This window comes from Balaenoptera ricei, chromosome 2 (genome assembly GCF_028023285.1).
Source record: "Balaenoptera ricei isolate mBalRic1 chromosome 2, mBalRic1.hap2, whole genome shotgun sequence".
NCBI classification, from domain to species: domain Eukaryota; kingdom Metazoa; phylum Chordata; class Mammalia; order Artiodactyla; family Balaenopteridae; genus Balaenoptera; species Balaenoptera ricei.
Genome location: NC_082640.1, coordinates 185,140,588 through 185,165,835, shown reverse-complemented (window position 1 = coordinate 185,165,835; position 25,248 = coordinate 185,140,588). Strand labels below are relative to the sequence as shown.

At 46.2% G+C, this 25,248-nt stretch overlaps 1 protein-coding gene across 10 annotated transcripts in view; it reads right to left on the bottom strand.

Annotated features, from left to right (window-relative positions):
- Positions 1 to 25,248, bottom strand: part of WDR20 (WD repeat domain 20) — a 62,906-nt gene that overhangs the window by 12,200 nt on the left and 25,458 nt on the right. For 5 of the 10 annotated variants that reach the window (XM_059915023.1, XM_059915027.1, XM_059915022.1 and 2 more), the window contains exons 2-3: positions 11,564 to 11,746; positions 8,835 to 8,927 (exon numbers count right to left, since the gene is read on the bottom strand). The exons of 1 other annotated variant lie outside the window; for it this stretch is intronic. In XM_059915023.1, coding sequence (XP_059771006.1) covers positions 8,835 to 8,927; positions 11,564 to 11,746 — 276 coding nt within the window. The remainder of the gene's footprint in view (positions 1 to 8,834; positions 8,928 to 11,563; positions 11,747 to 25,248) is intronic. 4 more of the 10 variants (XM_059915025.1, XM_059915028.1, XM_059915019.1 and 1 more) reach the window with 1 other exon arrangement.

Genomic DNA, 25,248 nt, shown 5'->3' with positions numbered 1-25,248 from the left:
CGCCCCGTGCTGACTACCGCTGCCTCTTCCGGCGGCTGGGGCGGGGGGGGGGGGTAGTCCACGTGCAGCCGGCAGCACCCAGGGCAGCACCGCCACCTCCCTGGGCTCTGCCTCGGCCCTGGTTCACTGCAACTTCCTCACTCATAGCCGCTGTCATGTGTGTATCTTTAGAAGCCATTCCTCCATCTTCTTTGAAACAAGGTGGTGTTTAAAAAAATAAACAGATGATTAACACTCAGGAGTATGTGCCTAATCACTGCCACTCTACTCCACGCTTATTTTTGATCCACTGACCAACTGTTTCTTTAACAGGCACAGGTCAGGAGTCCTGCCTTTAACACCAAAAGAACAAAAGGCAAAAGTAGAAACCCCGAAAAGGGACGACCACCCCCCGAGTACACTTCCCTGCTTGCAGACCTTTTGTGGGGCTCACTGGCACAGCGGCTTCCACGAGGCTGCCTGGTCCCCAGATCACAGCACCAGAAACCATCTGGGAGTTCCCAAGACCCCTGAGTCCTCAGCAAGTCCTGCAGCCAGACGCTCTCCACTGCCAGCCCGGTAACCGGGTGCCTCGGGAGCCCGGCGGGCTTCGGGTGAGCTACACGCTCCCACTTCCCTCACGTGCTTGGGATTCCCCGACTCGAGCCTCAGAGGGCCACGGGCCACAGGGACGGGAAGCCCACCGGGACACGGGGCCTCCTGCCTAGTCGGCCTTGCGCCGTGTGTTTGCTGTGTGTGCTGCATCTTTCCAGAAAGTCACAGAAAATGAAAACACTTGGTTTCTTCAAAGAAACTAATGAACCATGCAAACTGCTTGAGAAAATCAGGCCCTGGAAGGGAGGTGGCCAACAATGGTCCCAGCCAGGGAGGAGTGGAGAGGCGTGACCCTGCCCGGCACGAGGGCCCAGGGCTAGCGGGCCGGGCAAGGGTTACTGAGCAGCAGGTGTCACTGCTGTCGCTCTGCAGTGTCACAGCTGCACTGTCACCCCCTGCCTCTTTCCTCTCCTGCCCGGTGACCCTCCTGTATAAGGCAGCTGACCTATGCTAACGCCAACAACCTGGAAGCCCAGTGCTGCTCTGTCAGGGTTTCCACGAGACCTTCACCATTTCTTCCACAGAGGTCAGAGGCACCTTACGAGGCCACGTCAGGGCTTTGGTCTTGGGGGAGCCTCCCCCCACCCACCAGACCTTGCTGTACCCACTGGGCTCAGGCTGCCCCGGCACTCCTGATCCCTTAACCGTGACTGGTCTGCTGGCCTAGTGTCCAAGGGTGGTGCCGGTTCACGGCCATCGGTGGCCTCGCTGGGCGGCTACAGAGCGACCTCAGGCTGAGAAGCCAGGCTGCGGGCCGTGCCCGGCACTGTGTGGCTCTCAACTCCTGCACCTCGCATTTCACCACAACCAAATCTAATCTCAGTTTTCCCAACAGCTCTCCACTGTTACTCTATCACGTGTGGAAAATTTTAAGGGCGGACATAAAAACTTCTAGCACTATGGTTAGGAGAAAAATTTTATTTTTGGCTTAAAAAGGCACAACGAAATTAATTCCATTAGAACTCAAAACTGGAATACTGTAAAGTAAAAACAGTATTTCCCTGCAACTGTGAGGAATGGAGAGAAATAATCATAGCACCATTATTAAAATACATGTTACTGGGGTGACGAGACACATTTAAAGACTTCACTCCATGTTAAAAAGGTGCACTGAGATTGCTGTAAGTAGACACGTGGATGTAACTTATGGACAAAAACCTGAGCCCACCTTCTGTGCCCCTGCTGGGGCACCCACGTAGACATGTCACACCTCAGCACTTGGGAAGCAGGCACAGCAGCTTAAGCAACTGCAAACCAAAAAAATTAATAGACCACAGATCCAACTCTAATGTGGGAAGGGTTTCTCAGTTGTTCTACACCTTCAGTTTTCCCTACCAGATTGTGTGCTCAAACGCAGGGAAAACGTCTGCTTCGTCTTGGGGTACGTGGCAGGCATATCAGGACAGCCGTGCTAACTTCCAACCTGAGGATCTACTCTGCGGCCAGGCACTGAGCAGTGGCTCTGCACACACGCTGTTCATCCTCAAAATAACCCCGCAACGTAAGCTTTCATTTTTTTAATAGGTAATACAGTCATAATTCATATATATTAATAAAAGTATCCAGTAGAAAGCCTCACTCACACCCCTTTCCTCCATCCCAGATCCCTTGCCCCCAGAATTACTGTCATTAGCTTCTTGTTTATCTCTGCGAGTGTCTTCCTGTGTGGACACGGCAAACACAGATACAAGTTTATCCACACTCCTTTTTTTCCCTGTCTGCACCTCTGCTTTCTCATGCAGTCACACACATGTGTCTCTCTGTACTGGTACGAAGACAGCTTCCTCATTCTTTTCTACAGCAGCAGAGTACTCAATTATATGGATATACTGTGGTTTACTTGAAAAGTCCCCCACTGAAGGACATTTGTATAGCAAAGAACAACCTGCACATATGGCAATTTTCACATGTATAAATATACCTGCAGGATAAATTCCCACTGGAATAGCTGGGTCAGGAGGTACATACATTTATAATTTTTTATAGATATTGCCAAATTACCTCCCATAGAGAACGTAACAATTTAAATTCCCACCAGCAGTGTAAGTATGACTGCCCATTTCCCCATAGGAAGGTAGGTGTTATTGCCGTGTTACCCATCAAGAAACAGGATCAGAGAGGTCCGCAAACTCGCCTGCGGTCCCTCCCGCTCACCACTCACTCACGTTTCATTCATTCCTTCTTCCATCCTTTACCGAATGTACACTATATGCCAGGCACTGACAGCACCAACAGACAGACCTCCCTTCCTGAGTGGAAGTGATGTTCAAGTGGGATGAAAAGACAGTGAAACTGACAGGATCTGACGGTAAGGAGCGCTGTGCTGTGAGCAAAAACCAACCAGGGAAAGAAGACAAAGGGCAGGAGGAGTAAAGGGATTCCAATCTCAAGCAGGAAGGCCTAGAAAGGCCTCTGTCTCTGGGATGAGGGCGCGCTGAGGAAAGAGGTAAAGGGGCAGCAGAAAAAGCGGGCTGGGCAGCGCGTCCTCACACACGGGACAACTGTGGGGGCGCTGATGGGGGAGCAAACCAAGCACTCTTCATCCTAGAGACACGGAAGGCGCTGGAGCAAGCGGGATGGACCGGGCAAGACGACACCCAGCACAGGCCCGTCAGCCCCAAAGTGGGGCTGGCGCCTTCTGTGCCACCGACAAACGTCAATAAACCAGGGCGCCCCTCCTGCAGACCCCGGGCAGTGGGAGGCATGACTCCAGGGCTAGCTCGGAGTCACTAAAGTAAACTGCCCTGGGCTATCACTTGGTTTGGGTTTAGCAAAAAAGTTAGAGAACAGAAATTAAAAAACAAATATCTATAACATCTTATTCAATAAATGTAAAGAATGCAGCCCACTTTCTGCACCATAAGGGTATATTTTTGTTCCAGAAAATGTCTAATAAAAAAAGTAAGGAATCTTCGTCACTTCTCAGTGTTAACTAACAGGATTTCCCTGCTGGGCTTGAATTCTCCAGTTTCAGTGGGGCCTTGATCTCGATGAGCATACGTTTGAGTATGCTGAAAAAACACCCTTGGCCAAACCCCAGGTCCCCTGAGGAGCTCCTGAGTACAGGTGGGGCAGGGGCTGGGAGAGGCAGGGGCCTGTGCTGGGGGGCGGGCAGCCTAATCCAGGCTCAGCACACTGCAGGTGGGTCTGCGGATGTGCATGCTAACCGTTTTGGCTGGAGCACCTGAGCAGCGGCAGGAAATCAGGTCTGGAATCGTGAGCTGGGACTCGAGGACATGGAGCCCCAGGCTAAGGGGCCTGGGCTGTGACCCTGAATCCCTGTGCTGACCAATCCCACAGCCCCGAGCACTTGAAAGTGGCTGGTCCAAAGTGAGACATACTGTGAGTGTAAATTACACACTAGATCCTGAAGACCTGAAAAATTATGGAAAGTATCTCATTCATAATTTTATATTGATTATACGTTGAAATAATGTTTGGATGTATTAGACAAAGTAAAACTTTTTTTTTTTTTGGCTGCGTTGGGTCTTCGTTGCTGCGTGCGGGCTCCGTCTAGATGCGGCGAGCGGGGGCTACTCTTCGTTGCAGTGCGCGGGCTTCTCATTGCAGTGGTTTCTCTTGCTGCGGAGCATCGGCTCTAGGCACGCGGGCTTCAGCAGTTACAGCGCATGGGCTCAGTAGTTGCGGCACATGGGCTTCAGTAGTTGTGGCACGAGGGCTCAGTAGTTGTGGCGCACGGGCTTAGTTACTCCGCGGCATGTGGGATCTTCCTGGACCAGGGATTGAACCCGTGTCCCCTGCACTGGCAGGCGGATTCTTAACCACTGCGCCACCAGGGAAGTCCCAAGATAAAGTATCTTAACTTCATCTATTTTTAAATTGATGTAATGTGGCTATTAGACATTTTAAATTGAATTTGTGGCTCACACTGTATTTCTACTGGCTGTACTGCTGCAGACAGTAGGGGCACCGAAGATTTCTGAAAAGGGAAGCGACAGAACGAAGTGAAGTCTCCCGTCAGTAGGTACAGAATGGTGCGGGTGAAGAGAGACTGGTTAGGAAGCTATGACAATTGTCCATGGACAAACAGGTCTTAAACTTGACCAGCGGTGGTGTGGCAGGATGGACTGTTTAACAGTGGGCTAGGCTGGATGGAGTAGGAGGTGGGGTGGGGGTGAAGGAGGCACGTGAACAGACTCCTAGGTTTTGAGCTTGAGTGACTGGGAAGGGGGGTGACAGAAAAGAGAGGAGGGGTGACTATGCTGGGGAGAAGTTCAAGGGTCCTCATCGAGTAGGCAGCTGATGCACATGACTGTGGAAGACGAGGAAATGGGCTGCGAACAGTAAGAGCCGGGTCTGTGACATCCTGAGCTCTCCAAGGCAGAAGGTGTACAAGGAAGAGGAGGAGAGTGTGAAACTCTGGAGAAAGACTACTTATAGGGAGCAGGACAAAAGTCAGGAAAGCAGAAGGAAAGCCGAGAAAACCAGCCAGAAGTCCCATGAGGAGAGGAAGGAGCTGACGCCGAGTGAATGTCCGACAGGCCAGGGGCTCTGCTCCCTGCATCACGCTCCCCTCCATCCCGTCACAGGGTCTCTGGGGGCAGCTCTGTGCTACAGGCCAGGAAGCGAGGCTGGAGGGGGAGCTGGGCGGGGGGTCCAGGAGAAGAAAGCCCCCTGCTCCGAGGCTGAGATGAGGCCACCCCGGCAGGAAGGGCAAGGAGAGGAGAGCGGGGCGGGTCTCAGGGAAAGACCGGTGCTCAGGTCATCTGGTATGACCACTGAGCTTTCCATTAAAGAGGGAAATTCCACAACGCTCAAAGGCCTACTTTTAAAATCACTTCCATAAAAACCAAAACCAAAATCTGGGTATTACTACGCCAGGTCTGTACGTCAAGCCACCTACCCAGGAAGCGGGCTCCCACACCCACTTCTCTCCCTGGTAATCACCCACGGCTCCCACATTCCCCATTCTGAATGCAGAAGACACTGCCTCATTTCTAACATCAATCCAGTGAAAGTCCAACAAACACCAAAACTACCGTCCTTAATGGCATTCACAAACAAGATTTTCTAACTATACTAAACTAGTTTAGAGGAAGCAAGAATAAAAATAAATCTGTAACCACATTAAAGCACCACTGCTAAAATGAAGCTTTCCAAGCACATACTTTTTAATTTTCTTTTTTTCACTGCTATCAACATGATAAGCAGGAAAAAATTCTTGGGGTGTTGCTGGGCATGCATTTTACAATGCAGATATTAATTTATAACAGAAGTACTAAAAACAAACAATTCCAAATCCACAGCAGCTGCTGGAAAAGCCATAATGTAGCCACAAGCAAAAACGGTGACTAAGGGCTTTGGTTCGGTAAAGGCATTTAAAGACAGCTGCTTCTTCCCTCAGGAAGTATTAGGAAAGGGTATTTCAAAGCCCTGTGAAAGAGGATCAGATGTCATTTTTATCAATGTCAAAACTTTAAGGAGTAGATCATTAAGCGCTCATTTCCTTCCTTTGATTAAAAAAAGCAAAAGCAAAAACAAAACTAACAAAATGCCCAGAACCCCTCTCTTGTTAGAGGACTAGACAGAACATTGCCAAGCTGGGCCTCCTCTCCTCCCTGCTCCTGGGGGCGCTGGGTGCGGAGGGAGGCTGCAGCCTGGGGTGAAAGAGCAGACACAGCCTCAGGGAGCGGCAGGGCCAGGCGTCCACAGGGAGCCTACGGCCCACCCAGTGCGCTGCCCGGGCCGCACAACCTGCGAGAGAGGAGAAAGTCAAGAACAGGAGGTCTCATCACATGCCAGGGATCAAAGAAGCTGAAATGACACGTTCTTTCTAGATTTTACATCCACCCAATAACCAAACATACTTAAAAATCCTTTGAAGTTACTGTTCTATGGATACAACCCAGATATAATCAGAATTTTTACAAAGGCAAACAAGGCTGAGTTCATTACCACACAGAAACTGCCCCTTTATGACTCTTTGTCCCCAGTACATCGTAACCGTTAGTAATGAAAAGTGGACTCCTCCCCCCTTCCGGGCGCTGACCAGGGCACCTCTCCTTCCCTAATGACCCTCACCATGAAGGTAGGCTCCACGGTCTGGGAGCTCATCAGATGTGCCATTAGATACCATCAAGGGCATAAAACATACAGAACACTACACACAGAAACCTAAAGTCTACTCTAAGGCTTGAGAGAAAGCAGTGTCTCAGGGGACCTAGGCTATTATTCCCCAAGGGAGGCTAGAAAGGACCAGCCTTCCTCCTGGGCTGAACTGGTACAGCGGCCAGGGTCTCAGCATGACTGGGACGGCCCGGGGAGCAGGGCTCGCCTCTGCTATCTGACATAACTGGATGGACTGAGGGCCAGACCAGGAGGTGAAGGTTGCCAGCAGCTCTAATGGAAGCTGCGAATCTGACAGTTCTGCCTCATTAAAAACATAAAAAATTACAAAGACAATAAAGTTAACAGTGAGCAATGGGATTTCTAGGTGATGTTTTCCCATCTTCTTTGTACTTCTCTGTGTCCCAATTTTTTCTATAAACAAGTATTTTAAGTTTTTTAATCAATGGGGGAAAAAAACCACCTTTTAAGATACACTCTATTCCCAGATAGAAAATTTCCACTCTATTCCCAGATAGAAATTTTCACCTATCTTTGGTCTAGTGTGGATTTCTGGAACTTATAAGTTCTTTTCCATTCAACCACCCACCTATACATCCATCCAAAGGTTTACTACACTTTCATGTACCAGACACCTCCGGAAAGGAGCAAAGGTCAGAGTAATCGATACTGGAGCGTGTGTGCGCACGCGTGCATGTGTATAATGGGAGGCTGAGGGGCTCTCTGGTGAGTAAGACAGACAGACACCCAACAGTCATGAGAAACAGTCCCCATCGTCTGCCTTACTCATGTTGCTTCTCTGTCTGGGTTGCCCTGCTCTTACCTTCTTGTCCTGGAAAATCATTTGTGCTTCTCCTTCAAAACTGCTGGTATCTCACCTCCCAAGAAGCCTTTCCTCCAACCCCTAGTGAAAGAAACCCTCTGAGTTTCCCCTCCACCTGGAACTTTTCTCCCCAGGGCTTGCTCTCCAGGCCCTCTGCTAACATCTCATCCTCACCACGCCTCCAGGTGGGGACCGCTCTTACCTACTTTCCGGCTGAGGAGAAGAGATGAAGTAAAGACCCACATCCTGCAGGCAGTAAGCGGCAGAGGGTGTCTTGAGCTCTAGGCATTCGGGTTCAAGGGTCTATGTTCTTAGCCACTGGGCTGTGAGTCTGTAAATTTCATGGTAATACACTGACTGTTGTAAGTGCTCCTTTGCAGGCCATGAGCAGATGACCAGAATCTTGGAGTATAAACAGGGCTCGGCCCCAGACACGTCTAGGACTTAGCAAAGACTCGTCTTTGCTCTTACTGTGCCTTCTCCACAGACCTGCCATCTAATCTCAGGGACATGATTACTATTTATATGCTGACAACTCCCAAAATTCACCTCTAGTTTTGCGCTCCATATCCACGTATCCAACCACCTACAGGCCTCTCAAGCTTACCAAGTACAGAACGGAACTCTGATCTTTACCTCTGTTCCCAGCACCTGCTCCTTCCCCCCCTTACCCAGTGCAGTAAGTGAGCCAGAAACCCAAGATTTTTTCCCTCGCCTCTCCAATTTCGTCTCCAAGAAGCAGCCAGGGTTACTTTCAAAAACATCTATCTGACCACCTCTTCGTCTTGTTCCCTTCTGTGAGATCCCACACACAGCTCAAAGAAGCAAAGCCGGTCAGGCCCTGAGTGGCAGGGCCTCCAAACTTATGCCCTCTCATTTCACAACACCCTCCCAGGTCCACCGTCCTCTCTCAGGTCTCTTGGTCCCAAGCTCGTTCCTCCAGGGGCCTTCACCGGCTCTCCCTCTGCAGGGGCGCTCTATCTCCAGCTCCTTACCTGGGGGCCTCCTCAAGCGAGGCTCAGCTCAAAGCACTTCACTTCCTCCGAGAGACGGACGCTCCCCACGTCCCCGTAAAGCAGGCCTCCATGTCTGTCTCTCCTTCAGGCCCCCTATCTCCTCTGACATCACAACAAGTCACCACCATTTGCCGTAATTGTGTGTATGTGTGTGTGGTGCTGTTCACACTTCTCTCCCCTCTCTCTGGAGGGGAGGCACAGGGCGGCTGTTATCTGCCGCTGCAGACCCAGTGCCGGGCACGTGGTAGGCTATCAAGGTCTGTCGAATGGATGAGAAAATGGCCACAACTCTAGTTCAAGTCCTCAGCTCTCACCTGGACAGGTACTAGAGCCTCCTCACTGGTCTTGCTACCTTCATTCTCTCTTTCTTCATTCCAATCCACCTTCCACAAGTGCTGACAAGAGTTCTAAAAAAACACATTTGATCCTGTCACTCCCTTGATTAAATAAAAGCCCAAAGGTCCCCCACAGCCTCCAGTGTCAGATCCAAATTTCCCAGCATGTCATCAAAGGGCTTTTACAATCTGGTTCCAGCTCATCTGTCCGGCTTTAACTTCTGCCACTCCAAGGCCCACGTGCTGTGGTTTGGCCACCCTTGGCCTCCACATGCTAAGCTGTTTTCTCCAGCTTTGAAGGCCTTTCTCATCCTCCTCCAACTCCTATGCATCTTTCAAACCCAGGTCAAATGTCACCTTCTGGAAGCTTTCTCGAACTGTCCCCACTGAACTTTTGTTTTTATCTTACGATATCTGATACATACTGAGGAATGCGATTAATACATTATCCCTTGGCACTTTGTTCATAACACTGGGATAAACACACGTTCCAGTACCCTTTCGGTCCATCTCACTAAACTGTGAGCTCCTGGGGAGACAAGAGCCCATCTGGCAACCACACATGGTGGAGCTTACAATCTATGACCAATAAGAGCTCGTGGAATTAATTTCTGGATCCAGCTCCATCATCAAATTGCTACCTGATGTGGACAATTCACTTACCTTCTCTTTGACTATTTCCTCATCTGCGCACGATGGAGACAGCAGCCCACCCTCCCAAGCCGAGGAAACAGACAAAACACTCTGAAACCTCCACGTCTCATACCAATGCAAATCACAGCCTAATGACAGCTTCGACCACCATCCCTGGCACTCTCTGAGAAACACACCCCTGATGGCCCTTTCTCTTAGACATCCTGACCCATATCTGACGAGAAGGTTACCCACACAAGCCGAAGAATGTCCTTACTGTGAAGGGCGACCAATTTCTGCCTCCAGCTGTCAGTGCCAAGTTGGCATTCAACCACACACAATCCTAGCACTCTGAACAGCCATTTTTCAAATAAAATGTAAAAGGAGTAGGAGGTAGCTCATGCGTCACTCATTAGGAGTGAGGAGGTGCTTTCCAGCCTGCGACCCCCAGCTGTCCTGAGTGAGGAATGGGTCTAGCTGACGCGTCCGAGCGCTCTCAGGGCCCTGTGATCTCTGCCCCACCCTCCCCCAGCGATGACACACACACCCTCTTGTTCTCTAAGTGGCACTCTGTGCCATCCTCGGCCGAGCAGCCTCCCGACCTTGTGTACCAACAGCCCTTTACATGGCTCCACTCCCTTCCCCCTCAAAAACACGTCCCCTACCTAAACACAAATAAAACCCCACAATGACGCCAAATTCACAATTTCTATTAAGAATGCAGAGAAGTCTAGTTTTGTGCCCTCACTCTCCCCACCACCACCCCCAAAAAGATCATCCAGCTACTTAGAAATCACTCCCTCAAATGATGTTAATAAAATGTTTAGGTAAATAGAATAACCTTCTGCTTAAGATTTTTTTTTTTTAAACAGAAAATGGGTTTAAATACTTTTGTCAATCCAGACGGCAAGTTTTGTTTCCAGTCAACCCAGATGAAACTAGAAGAGGAGATGGTACGGCTCAAAAGATTTCACCAAATCCACTGGCAATGTCAACCAGGAGCGCCGCGGACGGACACTGGAAAAGCATGGACAACATATACCATGGGGACTGCAAAAGGAGTCAGGATCTTAACTGCAATTTGTGGAGTGGAGTGTTCTTCCCCAAACAAAATTATTTCTTAAAAATCAGAATTCATAATGCACTTCTGTTCCAAGTTAATGACTTTAAAACCATGCAACAATCAAAACCACTTGCCCTTCCTGAGAGGAATCCAAGTGACCTGGCCCTTGTCACACCAGGGTTGAGGTCACAAGCAGACTGCAACCCAGGGCTTCTAACTCAGCAAGACTGCCTCATCTTTTCCATTTACTAGGAAAGTCATACTGACACAGAGGAGGAAGTACGTCAAATATGTAATGGCAATACTTGGGGCTGAAAAGCCACTCCAATCGCTTATAAAAATATAATCTATTTGCCAACTTACATCTACTATGTTTAATGGTTGACATGTTCCTGAACGGACAGCTCAGATATCTCAGGCTCCTGCCAGAATGAAACTGAAGACACTAGAAACCCCAGCACATGCTACAACACTGGCAAAAGCTATGTCATAGGATCCAATTTTAAGTGCCAGGATTTCTAACCATGTCAAAGGTGATTTAATAGCAAACATTTACAAGAGCAAGAGAACAAATTCTCAGTCAAACGCCTGTCAAACATACACACCAAATTTTAGCTACAATTTAAGCAACCTAAGGAAATATTATCAAGTTCTTTGATCTGCATGAAATTTTCTGGTGATGTGAATAAAATAAATTCTTTATTTTCTTATTTAAATTATAAATATCAAGCTACAAGTCTCATCCCTATCTCCATTATAAAAAAATTTTTAAAGCACCTGCTATAGACACCTGAGCATCTCCATAAAAAATGCACAGAACAGTTAGCCCAAGGAAGAACAGGTAAAAGTCAACAAGTTAACGCACCACATTTAAACTTGGGTAATACTAGGTAGGACATCTGAGAATGGAAAATGGGCTTCGCTCACGGTGTAAAATAAGGCCCACTACCCTCGGTAAGAACGTATACATTCTTAAAGGGATTCTTAACAGCTAAGACAGGGTGCTACTTACTTCCTCATTAAATAGTTTGCTAGTTTCTTTTTTGATTGGGTCTATAAGCTGGACTTGGCCTGCGGAAAAGCCCACTAGGAGAGAGACACTTTCTGCTGTGGCTGTCAGGTGGCTGAAGTCATGACAAGTAGGCTGTGTTCCTTTGTATATCCTTTTATCTATCGGTTTACTCAGGTCAGCAGCCTGGAGGAGAAAGAGAGAAATACACACGGTAAACAGCACATTGAGATGAGAAATCTAAGTCACACTATTTTATACTCCATTATGATGTTCAATCTTAAAAAGTATTAAAATATTTTTGCGGTTTTTAGCATTTTATAAAAGCACTTTCACATACCTCAGCCAATCTGATATTGTTAGACTATCCATAATATGTTTGTAACTGTTACTCTCGTAACTTATTCTTCTTCAAGTATATTTAACAAAGACTCCTGGACTTCAGGAGGAAAAATCCTTGAGATACCAAATTCAGTATTTGCAAAATGCATTGCAAGCACTTTCTAACAAAGCTAACTTCAACCACCTAAAGCTCGGCGTTCAACTGCAGCCGCAGCACCTCAGTGCTCATCCGAGAGTTCACCTGCAGCCCAGTCGTGCTCAGAGCGGGGTCCCCAGACCAGCGGCGGCAGCAGCAGCAGCACCTGGAAACTCAGAGGTGCAAATTCTCAAGGCCCACACCACACCAAATGAATCAAACTACAGGGGGCAGGCGGGGTGGACCCAGCAAGCTGTAGTTAAAACGGTCTTCCAGGTGATTCTGACACCTACTCAGGCTGAGAACCACTACTATGGCCAGTTATACACAGGCAGTGACTCCTGTACTGGGTCACACTCTCTATTCTGCATTAGCTTCCAAGTAACTTTCACTTGTCGAGCCCACACTCCAAGTCTGGTACATGCATCATCTTTAATCTTTACAATGACCCTTCAAAATAGATAGTATTTTCCCCATTTTACAGATGAGAAAACAAGTTTAGGGAAGTTAAATAACTCAGCCAAGGTCACCATACCTACCTAGTAAGTGGAAGGGCTGGATTTGGAACCGAGGTCAGTTTTACCATAAAGGGGATAGGGAGAAAACACACCGCACACACTCCAAACTCTGACTCCTGACTTGGGCTAAATGTGATTTTTCAAAGTGCCTCACCCCTTTTAAAGCAGGATCTTCTCCTCATGAGAAGCCTTCTGTGTAATCCAAAATGCTGGGCTGTTACTGCTGAAATAAAGGAAACCCAACCCCTCCCACTGTCATTTGAAAATCACAGGTGGAGACAACTGAACACATCCTTTAAAACACCCACTTTGGCCCTGTGTGCAGTTCCGGGGCTCACAGCTCTGGTTCTCTATGGACCATCCCCAGGGTTAGGTTCTGAAGATTTCTTTCTTCCAAAGAGGCCTGTGACACTGTACTGAGAATTCTAGATTTTTCAGATAACAAATACAGTGTAAAAAAAGAGGACCTCAAAATGACACGCTCAAAACCTGAGCATTTGGCAGTCTGGACCTGAGTGGCACAAGTGACCCCGGGAGCCCCAGGGCAAAGGAATGGAGATTCATGCCATGTGGACACTCTCCCTGCCTCACCTCAGTTAAAATGGGGATGAGAATCCGTTCTACCAACCTCATGGTACTGTCTGGAGGATGAAATAAGAGAACATATACACGAAAGAGTCTTGAAAAGTGTAATATATAGTACGATGCAAAACAAAAGCAAGTCCTGACTCTGGAGCAAGGACAAAAGGGACGGTGGGCAAGGAAGCGGGCGCTCAGCAGAAGTCGGACGCCAGAGACAGGAGCCCCTTCACTGCGGACAGTCCGCCTGGAGGGAAGCAGCTCCTGGGCTGGGCCCTGAGGGCAGGGAAAGAGAAGTCTAGGCTAAGGGAACAACACAGCAAATGATCTCAGTGCAAGGAAACAGCAGCGAAAGTAAAAATGCTCAAAATATAAGACAGAGTCAAAAATCAAATTTGAAATATGAACAATTATTATATGATCTCTATATCGGCATATGTTAACTTGAGACTTTTTTTTTTTTTAGTTTGCTTAAGCAACTACCCCGTGGACTCCCCTGGTGGTGCAGTGGTTAAGTATCTACCTGCCAATGCAGGGGACAGGGGTTCGAACCCTGGTCCGGGAAGATCCCACATGCGGCGGAGCAACTAAGCCCGTGCACCACCACTACTGAGCCTGGGCTCTAGAGCCCGTGAGCCACAACTACTGAGCCCGTGTGCCACAACTGCTGAAGCCAGCGCGCCTAGAGCCCGTGCTCCACAACAAGAGAAGCCACCACTATGAAAAGCCCGCGCACCGCAACAAAGAGCAGCCCCTGCTTGCCGCAACTAGAGAAAGACCGCACGCAGCAATGAAGACCCAACGCAGCCAAAAAATAAATAAATTTATATTAAAAAAAGAAACTACTCCGTGAAAGAATATACATAAAATTATGCACCAAAATATAAAAATCAATTCAAAGGCAAACCAAACATTAACAGAGAGAACAAATATAACTTAAATGAGCAAAAGAAATACAATGATTCTCAGAACAACAGAGAAAGTTTAAAGCACCAATTTTTCCAAGTATTGCTACTAGTTTTAAACTTATGGATCCCTTACAATAACAATGTTAGCCTCAGTTCTTGGTATATTTCTTTCACATTCCTGCCCCCTAATATGGAACTTTACTGAAAAGCGTCATTTGTCACAGATGTCACTAGATCACACAGGAACACACATCTAAAGTATTTTAAATGCCAACTGAAAGACAATTTTTACTCTCGAATCATGTATCTATTCCAAAAATGTCCTGTTACTAATTTGCTTAACAAAGTTTCTCCCTAGATCATTGCTCTCAAGGTGTACCAGACCATGAACAGTCTGCTAGCCTGCAGTCAAAATTAAGTACACAGATTGAGAATAAGCATTTAGAAACTTTTACGGCAATGTGACAGAGTGATTTTATACCTGTTGAATATAATAATAAAAAATTCAAGTTTGCATTCTGCATGTCTTTTTCAGGTTTTCTAGTAATCCTTCTTTTATTTTACAGAAGTATCAGCCCAGATAGACTGAAAATTTTAAGAATTGGTCTTTCAGTACTGGTGGGAGAAGCACAGTCCTAGAAGGCGTAAAAGTAGACCTAGGCCCAAGGAACACAAAAATGTCTCTTATCGAAGGTCACTCCTTCCCCCGCAAACCCCCAATGGCCCTGATGGCACCAGAACAGCAGAATGTTAGCCAAGCAACGTGCCACTTACGCCCAGCAAGACCTACTGTGAGCCCTGTAGTGACTGCGAGGGGTGAACCCATAGGAAGTTATTCTTCCGAGGAGACTGGGGACTCCCCCAGCGGTGCCTGGGCTTTTTGGAGCCCAATCCCAGGTTCAGGGAAAGGTGGGTCCACCAGTGCCTGCCTTCCTTTCCAACAGCACCACCATCTCCAGCTCATCTCGTCCTCTTTCCTCTTACAGCCAATCACCGAGTTCTGTCTCTTTTTCCATTGCTGTGCTGCTGTCTTCTTTCCTCTTCCTCCTCCTCCTTTTTTCCTAGGAGGTGGGGTGGGGGTGTGCCAATGGGAATCCTGAACCCACCCCCCTTTCAGTAGCAGTAACAACTACCTGAGCTAGCCACTCCTTCCCCATGGGGTCGTCAGCCCCTGACAGACGGCTTCCCAGGTCAAGGCAGTCTGGTAGAAGGAGAAAGAGCCCAGACTTTGGAACCAGGCAGGCCTGGGTTCAAACCTCGCCTTCCCTCTTGGTAGCTAGGTGGCCTTGGGCAAGGTGCTTGTCACCTCTCCCAGAGCCGCAGAGAACAAAGTCCCCTAGCTCCACTGCAGGGTCATGGAAAGGCCCGCAGGTAATGGATATAAAGCACAGAGCACATATCAACACTCAAATGGTAGCTACCATTATTAATTTATCCTTGTCACATCCTACCTGGGGGCAAATGTCTCAGTGGCTTCCTAATTTCCATTACATCAGAATACGACAACTCCCAAGCAGTCCTGCCCTTTGTGGTTGGGCCCCATCCATCTCCCCTAACAGCAAAAGCAACTTCTGTCCATTGAACACTTTCTATGCACCAGGACGTTCACACTTATCATCTCGTTTAATCTCACAGTCCTCGCCTCAGAGTCGGCACTAATACCATCCATGTTTTACGGCTGAGGAACCTGGGAAGGAATTAAGGGGTCGAGGGCCGTGTCCCACCACTCCACTTCGTTCTGCTGTCCCACCCATCCTCGCCCCCCACCAGGTGTGCTGAGTCTGGTGCAGGCAGACGTCCCCTCTTCCTGGCTTCATTAAGTCGCCCCCTTGGTTGGGATAGTCTCCTCTGCCCCTGTTCCCAGGAGTATTACCCATCAGTTCAAGTCCCGTCACCTCCAGCAAGCATTTTCCCAACTACCGTTTCCTGAGCTGGCTCCTTTATCACAATTCTCAAGTACTTAGTTCGTTCCACAAATTTTAGTATTTAATCACTTACGTGATCACAGTATTGTTTTGTCTGTTATCATCAATTAGGCTTACAACTAAAATTACAACAAAAACTTCCTTAAAAAGCAGAACTTCTGGGCTTCCCTGGTGGCGCAGTGGTTGAGAGTCTGCCTGCCAATGCAGGCGACACGGGTTCGAGCCCTGGTCTGGGAGGATCCCACATGCCGCGGAGCAACTGGGCCCGTGAGCCACAACTACTGAGCCTGCGCGTCTGGAGCCTGTGCTCCGCAACGAGAGGCCGCGATAGTGAGAGGCCCGCGCACCGCGATGAAGAGTGGCCCCCGCTTGCCGCAACTAGAGAAAGCCCTCGCACAGAAACGAAGACCCAACACAGCCAAAAATAAATAAATTAATTAATTAAAAAAAAAAAAAAAAAGCAGAACTTCTTTATTAAACATTTACCATTGTATTATTCCACAAAATTACTTCTGTTTTTCAGCTTTCTGGTAAATCCTGCATAGACAGGCTACAGATACTTTGGTATTTTTTTAGTGCTTTTGCATCCTAATTATTGCCAATTATCTAAATTCTTAACTGTGAATTTATAGCAGAACCAATTTATGTAAAAGTCTTACCAATTTTAAGAATTGACAAGAATTTTAAGAACTGGTAAGAATATTTGGTTATTCAGCCCCAACAGAGTATCCAGTTTGTCATAAATGCTCAATATCTGTTTAACAAATGAAATTGCAATTGTTCCAAATTTTTCAATTAAATTTCATCATTATGCTCATTAGTTTCTGCATAAGGAGTTATGATTACAATTAATTTGTCAGTGTCTCATTCTCAACAGAAAAAATTTAAATGATGGTTTAAAAATTCCTACTACAGAAACAGAGCTGGTAAACCAAAATCCTCAGTCAATAAGTACAAACTTCAAAATGTCATGTTTCTTTTTTCCTTGGACTTTTGATCCTTAAAATCCCTGCAATTCTCTTCATGACGAATACTGTCAAGACATGAAGTCAGCTGGGGGGGTTTAGCATGGAACTACGAACATTTATCACAAAGGCCTGCAGAAGAAACCAAGCTGCTGCAGCTCACACCTTCACCCCAGATCCCTGCCCGGTCCCAGGGAATGCTGGGGAGCCGACAGGAACGTGGAGGGGGGACTGAACCGGTAGGGAATGGGGTCCCACGGGCGCCCCGTCACAGCCATTCCAGGAGCTCAGAGAAGGTGCTCGGTGGGCCCGGGCCGAGCCCTTGTCATGGGAACCTGCTACTTGATACTCGAGTGCCCAGAAGCATTTGATGTGATATGGAAAATAATCTCAGAAAGACCTCTTCTGAAAAATGTATGCCAGATGATGGTATGTGGGAGGCATGTAGGTACTAAAGGTGGGCTTTATTTTCCCTAAATGTCACATTCTCCCTCCCCTTTAGAGAATGACCTCAGAGAGAACCCGTCTCACAGAACTTGCCAGAAGAGACTCCTTTTACTGGCCTATCTAAAAGCTGCCAAATGCCCACCCAGACAAGAAGCTCACCCTGTCTACACCAGAAATCACTGTCTTCCCTCCTAAGCCCCTCTCCCGAGCTTTAAGCCTGTCGCCTCGGCTGGGTCCCCCGCCCGGCACCCCCATGCCAGCTCAGAGCCCTTCTAGCAGCCTGTCCTCCTCCAGGCCTCCTCCTAGCCTAGGGGCAGCTTACGGGCTTAGCAGCAGGCTCCTTCCACCCATTTCTACGCACCTCCCATTCTTCCACCACACTTGCCAGATTAATCCTAAGACCTGGGTCGCTCTCCCACTCCCGACCTCCTCGGCTCTGCCCGGCCGTACCAACGGCTAAACTCCTTAGCTGGCATCCACAGGCCTTCCTCTTACAGGCCTCACCATCCCCTGCCCCTTCACGCACACTACCCGCAAGGGCAGCACGTGTCCACACGCTGCCTGCGCTCTTTGCACCTTCCTGCCTTCCCTTACGTTTCTCCTTTCACTTACAATACTCCCCTCCCCCTCCCCCCTCCATCACACAAATGCTGCTCACCGCAGCGCCAGTGTCATTTCCTCCTGATCTCACCCCGGGAGGCAGGCTTTCACTGGGCCTCCACTGAGTGCCTATCCCCATGTGCCACATTTATTAGCGGTAATATGTGAACTGTACTCCATATATTGTGAAAGTCCTTTCAAAAACAACAAAAAAGTCAGGAGGCTGCTCAGTCACTGACGGCCTGAATGGATTAACCCAAAATAGCAGGAGCAGCTCCAGTGGCATCAAAGGTCTCCATTATGCCATTTGAAAATCAAAAGAGAACTGCTGTAGTGCTTTCTATTACCGTTCCTTTGGATCACATCTCAGACAACCAAAAGAGGAGCCAAAAGTGGACAGGGGATTACTTCCCAGTGCCCCAGAAGATCACTGAGTTGGAAAGACGAGGAACAATTGGAGTCTTATCTCAAGACCTGGGATCCAAAATAAACCACATTATAAAGACTGTTCCACAGTTTTTCCTGCGGGAGACTTTTAACCTAGTCAGGCTTGGGGTTTCTAAGGTCTGCGAGGGATTTGTCCACAGTCTGGGGCTGGACCACACCTAGCTGGTCATCCTGGGGAAACGCCTCCCGGTCACAAGAGTGAATGAAATGAGACTCAGACCACTCCGAGCTGTTATATTTGCTTTGTGAACAAAAATCAATGTACTATTTAATACAAATCTTCTTCAGCATGGTGGAAAATAACCTGGGGCTCTAATGACAAAAATACCAAACAGTGATTTTCAAATATCTTCACTGCCCAGGTGAGCAGTTTAACACTCAGGTAACAGTCAGTTGTAAGGTACTGCACAGATGCTGATTCCACAGTCCAAGCCACCTGCCCTTGAAGTAGATACAAAACCAGGCTAATCTTGTGAAATAGCCCCACAACTCATCTTTCTCATAGTTTCTTCAGTTCAATAGTTACATTCAAAATATCTGCATAATTGGCATTAATGGTATTTAGAGTCTAACACATTAAAAAAAGAGATATCAGGGGTATTAGGAAGTCAGGTTTGGGATAACTTATCCCAGTAGGAAAAAAAAAAGGTCACTCAACTGTACCGTTCCAGCGTTTCAAAAAGGCCAGAACCATGTCTGTCTTACTCGCCACTCTACCTCCAATGCCTAATAAAGCGGCTGGCACACAGGAGACGTTGTTAAGTATCTGCCGTAGAAATGAAACAATTCCGAAAATGGGAAGGAAAAGTAAAGTGATGGGAACCAGAAGAAACTCAGAGCCAGACATATATATAAAAGCAAATATATAATCTTTCTGCTGACCAAAAGCCTAACTAACAACCGATGCCTTCTTGGGCGCCCATCTATGAAAGCAAACAACCTCCATTAGTGAATACCGGAAAGTCACTTGACGGTTTACAGAGCACCCTCAAGAGGGTGCACCCTCAAGCATCAGTTCTTCTGACCGTCATTACGAACCCGTGTATAGAAGAACTACGGCCACTCCCATTTTATAAACAGAGAAACAGAATCAGCTGTCAAGCCACAGCAAGTGGTGGAATTCAGGCCTTCTAAATTCCAGACCCTGTGCTCCTTCTACTGCATCACGTTGCTATGACAGGAAGTTGACAAGATAACATCAGGGGTAGCACTTAGTCTAAAATTCTATTACTGTGTGACTCCATGCTCCTATGCTTGCTGAAGTGGCAATCAAATATTCCAGCCTTGCTCAGTTTGGCCCAGATTCCAGACCCACCTTCTCAACGCATTTGCCTTGCAGGGCTGTTTTCTTAAAATGGAGATAATCCCAAGCATAATACCTGACACTTAAAAGGCACTTTAGAAAAGTTAGTGAAAACTCATATTTCTCTTTTTGAATACGTAAGGACTTGCTGCTTATCAGAGAGGCTTTGAAAATTCTCATCATTTGTTAACACTTTCAAAGAAATCTAAATAAGGAAAAACAGGGATATTTCTTTCTGCCCTAAATTTCCTGGAGAAAAACAGCAGAAGCCAAGTTTAGAGCATGTTTTCCTTCCAATATAATTTTCCAAAACAAGACAGTACCTTCCCTTCCTTAGTCTCCATTCCTCCTTCATTGTCAGACATGCTAGCACACGCCCACACTTGCACTGGCACACCAGACCCATTCCCTTTACTGAAAACAACTGTCACGTCGTCTGCAGCAGGCTTCTGCCAGTCCTGACCCCGGAATGAGCACCCAGCGCTCACATTCCAGAGCTCCTCTCCTGTGCACGACAGCAGCAGCGAGGCCATGAGAAGTGGGGCAGGGAACTCCATGGAAGGAGAGAGAAGGGAAGAACAATGCCATCCACCATCAGAATACAGGCAAATAACAAGATGTAAAATGCGAGGGGGCGCCACCTTTAGGTCATTCCAAAATGGGAAGAGATGCATAGTCACAAAATGCATAAAATGTGTTCAGTGAAATCTTCACAGCAACGATCTGTGGAATTGCATACTGTTCACCAAAGAAATACTTCTCACAGGAGCCAGAGAAGGCTCCTCCTTTGGAACTCTGCTTTGGGCGGGGTGGGAGCAGCCGCCCAGAGGAAGCAGGGCTGAGACTATGTGAAGCGTCTTCGTCTCCCCTGGCCCAGCACTGTCAGTCAAGTGTCTGCTGAAATAATACACTTCTGTTGTTATCACATATGCCATTTTCTCCCAAGGCAGTCTGTCACTTAAAAACTGTTAGCTATGTAAACTTGACTCCTCTTCCCCCAGAGTGATTTTTCAAAAATGAACTTGATAAGCTACTAAACTGCAACATCTTCGCCATCTCTTCGTTCCCTTATGCTGCACTCCACGTTCAGGTCAAGTCTCTTATCACAATGCGAAACGCTACAAATGGTTGTCCTGGTGCTTCGTTTAGGCTAATGAAATACTGATTTCTTCATTAAAGAAAAACTATGAATAAACATTAGATAAAATCAATTTGCACACATTTCTAACACCAGATCTCACCCCATTAAAATGCTGACATATTCAAATGACCTATTTTTATTAAACCCTTCTGTTAAATATGCAGACATATGCATTCCTATTCCCAAGGGAACACCAACATCTCAAGTGGAAGAAAAGGCAAGAGGCTTTCATTTCTGCAAAAGATACTCATTTCAAATTCTTAGAAAACAGGTATTTTTAAAGTTTCCCCTAAAAGGGGTGGGGGCGGGGAGAAATTCTGTGACCTTCTACAAGTGCTGTGACAACACTGGTAAAGACCACTCCAAGGCAGTGAGTAGTTCCTGTCTGCTGCCTAGCTGCTGCCCCACCGCCTTCCCGGCATCTGCGTGCCCGTGAGCTTGTTACGTCTGGCCCGGCACACAGATAGATGACTCTTCCGCTTTCTCCCTCACGGTGCTGAGCAGCACAAGCAGTGCCCTGCAGAGGGGAGCCCGTTCGAAGCGAGACGTGCCCTGAGTCTCCAGTTGTGGGGAGGCCCTGCAACTTTCTGACACTCACTTCCTTATCCTGCATTGAAACTGAGGCCCAGGGAGGGGTGGTGATCTGCCCAAGGCTGCACAGACCTTAGAACTGTGCTTTCAATCACATCACGTTGCTACCTTTTCAATCACCCAACTTCAGGTGGAACAATGAACTACTGAATCTGTAACGCATGAAATTTCAAAAACTGGCACTGACGTGTACCAGTAATTTTACACCAAATGACAGTATTCTGGAGCCAGTACATTGCTGGGTTTCCAAATAGGAAGCAGGAGAGCCAGAGAGCACATTAAACTTATCTTACAATGAAAGGAGATCAGCCACTAAAATCGACGGCCAAAACACTGGATTTGGCCTCTGTACTTCAAATAGTTATTCTCTGATCCAGCCAAGCCTCAGGTGAAGAAAGCAGACTCAATTCAATGACAGTTACAGAGAGCCGACCGATTTCTAAATACTACTATGAAGAAAAGCTTTGCTCTCTCTCTCCTTCATCTAAAGTTTTATAGTATCACTGGAACTACCATTCACTTGGCACTTCTGCCGTTTGTCATTTTGTCATATATCTTATCTCCTCAACTAAGTCAAATTTTGGGGGGACATAACTGTCTTATAGGCTACCTCAATGACAGCCACTCAGACATTTCTGATGTTTTTTCCCCTACCAGATTAAAAACGCCTTTTTAGGTACCTGAAATGTACCGTGCACCGGTACAGCACTAGTAACACAATAGCAGCCAGTTTCAAAATGTGGACCAGTGAGACTAGCACAGACACGAACGTGGAGGGGCAGGCCTCGCCTAACTCTGACGGGAGTGTAAACTGGCCGGCCTTCATGCAGAGCAATTTGGCAACACGGAGCAAAAGCCTCCTTTCCTTTAAACACAAATTCAACTCCTAGGAATCTGTCCTTAGAAAATATTTTCCAAGTGTGTAATCTATCTGTAATAGCCCAGAGCTGACCCAACACAAATGCCCATCCACAGTAGGCTAGGTGAATAGCAGACTATACATGGAATACTACCCATGGAAGACATGCACTGAGAAAAAACATGGACAAACCTCAAAAAATAATCTTGAGTGAAAGAAGCCAGATATAAAAGAAGCACAGCATATACTAAATAATTCTATTTATATAAAGTTCAAAAATAAGGAAAACTCATGTGATGCTGGACGTGAGGACGGTGGCTACCCCTTCAGGAGTGTGGGAAGGGGCCACAGGGAGGCTCCAGGTGGCTAGGGATGCTGTTTCTTAATCTGGGGTTGGTTCTACTTTGTGAAAAACTAATAGAACTTTACATTTATACATATTTCTGTTTGGATGCTATCCTTAAATTAAAAAATAATTTTAATGATCAAACACATAAAGACAGTCAACTCAGCTTTGTTTCTAACAAAACATTATTAACATCTTATGTGTTTGAAAAATGAAATGGGTAAATATATCATGCAGCCATTTAAAATGAAGACATTTACTTACCAGCAAAGAAGGATGTTATATGGTATATCATTAAGTGAAAAATGCAACAATAAAAAAATAGGATTCAAAAGATTAAAAGAATTATAAAGAAATCTGAAAATTGTATTCATACTGTAATCATATTGTTAGCAATAATAGTACATTGTTACTTTTTTTTTTTTGGCCGTGCCATGCGGCATGCGGGGATCTCAGTTCCCTGCCCAGGGATCGAACCTGTGCCTGCTGCACTGGGAGCACAGAGTCTTAACCACTGCACCATCAGGTAAGTCCCAGTATATTGTCATTCTCAATGTCTTGTAGAATAAAACAAAAAATTAATTATGTGAATGTCATTAGGAATTCAGATTTTCCACATAAGACGTATTAAATGTATAGAAGCAATGACCAAATGGCAATAGAAAATCCTAGTGCCCAGACTGTGTCACAAATGCTATTTGTCACGCAAAGTCACCAAAGGCTCCTATATACTTGATACCAGGTATGGGGCAGGAAGTGCACAAGATGAATCTGGAACATCTTTCTGTACCGCTGAGCAAGAAAGCTATCAAAGACTACTGAAGTTGTGTCCAAAAGATTCAAGGGCTGGACTTCCCTGGCGGTGCAGTGGTTAAGGCTCTGCGCTTCTACTGCAGAGGGCGCGAGTTCGATCCCTGGTTGGGGAAGATGCCACATGCTGCACGGTGTGGCCAAAAAAAAAGACTCAGGGGGCAAAGCAGAGGGACTATCATTGGTCAATGATAGGACAATTTACACATAAAAACAATACTACAGAATTTTCATGGAATAAAGTAAGAATCTGAGTTCACACTAATATCAATAAATGGGGAGAAAAAAAAAGCTTTCCCCTACAGTAGACTAACACCTAATAAATGCAGAAGGAAAAAATAATGGAGTTTGAAAATCACCATTTTATAACCATCACAGTAATACAGTAATAACCAATTCAGCCAAAAATCATCAATGGATGCTAAAACTAGTGGATAAAGGTCTGATGAGAAAAAGGGTATTTATGTAGTCCCAAAGTATCCTTTCACAAATTACATATCAATTACAAAGAGAAAAGTGGAACTTGACCATGGATTAATTTAGCAAACACAACCTTAGTCAATGTTCACATCCCCACTGTGACCAGAACAAAGCAGCGTCCTGTGTCTCCTGACCTGCTGCTCCAAGAAAGACACGACAGTGGTTCTGTGGTGCCCCCCACCCCGCAACTGTAGACTATGAATCTAATCACAAAAATATCAGACAAATCTAAACTGAGAGATTCTACAAAATAACTGGTCTGAACTCTTCAAGACGTCAAGGTCGTGAAAACAAAGAAGCAGCTACGGAACACTGAATGAGACTAAAGAGCCTGCAGCTACCTGTAGTCTGCGAACCTGGACTGTTTCCCAAACCAGGGGAAAACGGCTCTTAAAGGACAGCATGGGAGTAACTAGTGAAATGTTAACGTGAACTGCAGATTAGATCAGTTATATTTAGATTCTGATAAATGTACAGTACTGGGGTTAGGTAAGAGAAAATCTTGTTCTTGGGAAATAGAAACTGAGGTTTATACGAATAAATGGACATGATGTCTACAAATTACTCTCAAATGATTTATATTATATATGTACATACATACACAAGGAGGGAAGGGAGGAGGAATGGAGAAGAAGGGGGGAGGGAAAACACAAATGATAAAACAAATAGGCAAATTTTAAATAATTAGTCCATCTGAGGGTTCTTTGTACTATTACTGTCATTTTCTGTAAGTGAAATTACAACCAAATAATTTTTTATTAAAAAGAGATTTAAGAGGCATCGACACTAATCGCAATGTGTGGTCCTTGTTTGGAAACAAATTTAAATAAACCAATTACAAAATTAATTTGAATAAACTGATTATGAAACAACACTTATCTGTGGTAGTGGTTACATGAATCCACACGTGGGATAACACCACATGGAATACACACACACACACACACACACACACACACGAACCTAGTGAAACCCAAATGCGCTCTGCAGACTTCACCAATGTCAATTTCCTGGTTTTGATATTATACTATAGTTATGCAAAATATTACCATTTGGGGGAAACTAGGTGAAGGGTACATGGGACCTCCTTGCACATTTTTTGCCAGTTCCCATGAATCTATATTTCAAATTAAAAAATAAATAAAATAATTAAAAGATCTTTATGTATCAAGAAACCAACTGTAAAAAATATTTATGAATCTGTCAAAGAACAGACTTTGATCAAATGTAAATTTTTTACATGTGAAAATATGGTTTTATTTCTCCAGTCTATGTATTGTAGAAAAAGTAC